This window comes from Morus notabilis, unplaced genomic scaffold (assembly GCF_000414095.1).
Source record: "Morus notabilis unplaced genomic scaffold, ASM41409v2 Scaffold761, whole genome shotgun sequence".
In the NCBI taxonomy this organism is placed as follows: Eukaryota; Viridiplantae; Streptophyta; class Magnoliopsida; order Rosales; family Moraceae; genus Morus; species Morus notabilis.
Window position 1 is genome coordinate 25,942 of NW_010357135.1, and position 2,977 is coordinate 28,918.

General features: G+C 37.4%; 1 protein-coding gene across 2 annotated transcripts; it reads right to left on the reverse strand.

The window, feature by feature from the left end:
* LOC21386999 lies at positions 1-2,971 on the reverse strand. 2 transcript variants are annotated; one of them, XM_024166681.1, is made up of 7 exons: positions 2,668-2,971; positions 2,389-2,502; positions 1,453-1,533; positions 939-1,111; positions 755-851; positions 600-652; positions 280-361 (listed from the first exon to the last, which is right to left on the reverse strand). In XM_024166681.1, exons 1-7 carry the CDS (start codon positions 2,941-2,943, stop codon positions 343-345), a joined length of 813 nt encoding a protein of 270 aa, XP_024022449.1. In that variant the 5' UTR covers positions 2,944-2,971; the 3' UTR covers positions 280-342. The 2 variants fall into 2 exon arrangements, with proteins under 2 accessions (XP_010087676.1, XP_024022449.1); XM_010089374.2 differs by lacking the exon at positions 600-652 and having other exon boundaries at positions 1-361.
* Between the last annotated feature and the right edge of the window lie 6 nt (positions 2,972-2,977).

The following is a 2,977-nucleotide window of genomic DNA, read 5'->3' on the forward strand; positions in this document are numbered from 1 at the left end:
TTCAGATAAACTTGCATAAAGCTATACATTTGTTCTCTTTACAAGTTGATTTTTCTCCTGACATATAAAACTTCAACCATTTTCCATTTAGACCAACAAGAATAATCGACAAGTGGTACCCTAATCCCTGTAGAAGAAATGATTTTTTACACATATTGCAGAATATAAACAATGACTTAATTTTTAGAGACTTTTCTGGATCAGAATGAGATTCCTTTGTCTCTCCTAGGTGATGTAAACAGTTCGGTTCTCAAAACGCATCACTATCATCTCCAAGTATAGAGAGTAAAAATGGGGCAATAGCCACATTGAAAGATTGTGAGCCTACCCTATCGATCTGTTTCATCTCAAAATCACCTTCCTGCAATAAAACAAGCGAAATAAATTGACTTTTCAATCAAAGATTCAAAAATCAAATTCTTAGAAACGTCACATTTTCTAGGGACTCGTTATTGTGAACAGGAACAACCTCCCTACAACAAAAATATATCTAAGTGGCTTTTCACACATTATAATTATTATCTATATGTCATTCGAGGCAATCTAAAGATTCTTCCTATAGGGAATGAAACATTATTTCTTACTCGCAGGTGACATACCGGGGATCCGTAGTTCTTTTAATTTTTATTGTTAAGCAGCCCTTCCTACATGACTAATACATGAAAGACAATTCAGCATTCATAGAAGGGTATCCAACAATACGAAATTGTCTTTCCATTTTTATTAATGTATAAATTGAATGATCCAATATTACCATTCTGCCGTTGGGAGTGCTTAACGGGCATGCAGATGAGTATTCAAAACTAGCCCGAGGAAGTATTACTGGCTGTTCACCAATAACACCAATTCCCCTGCAATAAGGGAAATAACAAAATTGAAACAAATTGAAAGATACATATAGGTAAAACAGATGTAAATGAAAACAAGATGTAACTAACCAGACATTCTCAGTTTTTCCATTGGCATCAGTTATAATCCAGTGCCTTCTAAGAAGCTGAACAGAGCGCTCTGAATTATTGGTAATTCGAATTCTATAAGCAAAGAAATAGTGCCCCTTTGACGGCTGACTCCGGCTCTCTATATACACACTCCTCACTTGAACCCTGATTCCCTGAAAAGTCATAGGTTTTATTTAGTATTAAATACTAATTACTTAGTCTGTGCTCTTCTATTTGTATTGCATCTTACTCAATCTAATTATAGGAGTGCTTTATTATCTGAAAACGAACATACATCCTATGTCTTGCCTCACCATCCAAAAGCCTAAAAAATTACTTTTAAGTTTTTTTTTTTTCCAACAAAAAATACTAAAAAATCAAGATCAATCAGTGTAGAAACTTTTATTTATAAACATAAAGTTTCCAGCAGTTAAATAGTTAGATTATTGTGAAAACAAAACGGACTAGTTTGAAGTTCAATTGGAACTACATGAACCAAGTATAAATCTGATACCAAGGTCGTTGCATCACTTGCACATTTCAAGAGAGAGTGGGGAGCAATTTCCTGAAGCTCATCACGGTATTTAGCTGCATCCTGAGCAGAAATTCAAAAAATTAGAAAATTGATGTTGATAGTTTACCTTCAGAACTCAATCTAATGATCCAAAAGAACAAGAATGAAGACTTAAATGAACGGTGGATGATAGTCTACATTGAGGGAAGGACAAAGTCCTAAGTAAATCAGCAAAGAAATAAGCAAAATATTGGAATTTAACTTCAGCAACATCTCGCAGAAGCTTTGATCTACTCGCCTATTTAAAAAATTGCTCAAACTGCAATATCCCTTCTTTTAAGTCCCTTCATATTTCAACTTTTTACTCTCTGAACTTTTCCTGAGCACTAACATGTGTTCAAAACGCTACAAAGTGTGTTTAATTGAACAGCTAAACTGTCTTCAAAACCACTTTACAAGGCATACTCATAGGTTACTACAGTCTACCCAGTACCCACCATAATCTTTTCATCTTTTCTCAACCTCTTAATTCACTCCTGCACAAATATAACATCCAAATGGACATAAGTACACGGCATAAACAAGCTTGGCCAATATATTTTGCAGCACATAATTTCACTCTAATTTTGGGTCTCAAAACATTAAGATCTATAGTCGAAGTCGAACGTAATTCTCCGATCAAAAATTCGCCCATTACGACCAAAGCAGCTATATTGTTTTCCCTTTCTCCCACCAATGTTGATGGCAAAAGTAATGAAGTGGTAAGTGGAGAAAAACTGCTCTGTGAAAGATAGAGATTCTTTAGGTTCTCAATGACTTGGATAAACAAACTGATAGCTACAATTTTCACCAAAACACACATTCGTCATTACTCAAGACTTGACTTTTCTAGTAAACGAAAAACCTTGCAAAGCGAGAAAGCTGCGAGTGATTTACCTCGAACCTCTCTTCAGCAACCGCCTCCTTTATCAGCCTCCGTAGCCGCAAAACCGGCTCTTCCTCTTCGAATAACTTCAACGAGTCGCGAATCCTCGCAGCCTCTTCATAATCCTACGTACAACCCAACAAAACCCAAAGCGATAAGCCTCCGATTGTTTACCGAGAATCCGAAGGAAAAAAATCAGAAATCTCTCCCCTTTTTTTTTTTTTTGAGCAAAAAATCTCTCCCCAAATTGGTAGTCCAGAGAGAGAGGGGAAGAAAAGAAAAACACTGACCTCAGATTTCGCAGCAACTTCCATTTGCTGCTTCAACAGAGCGTAAGTTTGGCTCCGAGACAAAAACGAGCTCGGAGTCGTACTCGTATTCGAACTCGAACTCCGACTCCGACCTCCGCCATTGCCGTTCCTCTCCGGAGCGCAGGCTAGAATTCTACAAGCCTTGCCATTAAATTCCCCCAAAGTCAAACCGCCATAGCCACCACGACACGGCGAAGACCTCGCCGCCGAAGAGCCGGTGAAATCAGTAAAAACTCTGAGGCTCAAAGAATGCATTTTTCTTGCTTTATCTCCTTCCTCCGCAAGAAAT

What these genes read in the sequence shown, in the direction of transcription:
- LOC21386999 (XM_010089374.2), bottom strand. Translation starts at nt 2,943, where the DNA reads ATGCATTCTTTGAGCCTCAGAGTTTTTACTGATTTCACCGGCTCTTCG. An exon ending in CAAGTGATGCAACGACCTTG is followed by an intron (nt 1,112 to 1,452) that starts GTATCAGATTTA and finishes ATGACTTTTCAG; the next exon opens with GGAATCAGGGTTCAAGTGAG. An exon ending in GGAAAAACTGAGAATGTCTG is followed by an intron (nt 852 to 938) that starts GTTAGTTACATC and finishes CCCTTATTGCAG; the next exon opens with GGGAATTGGTGTTATTGGTG.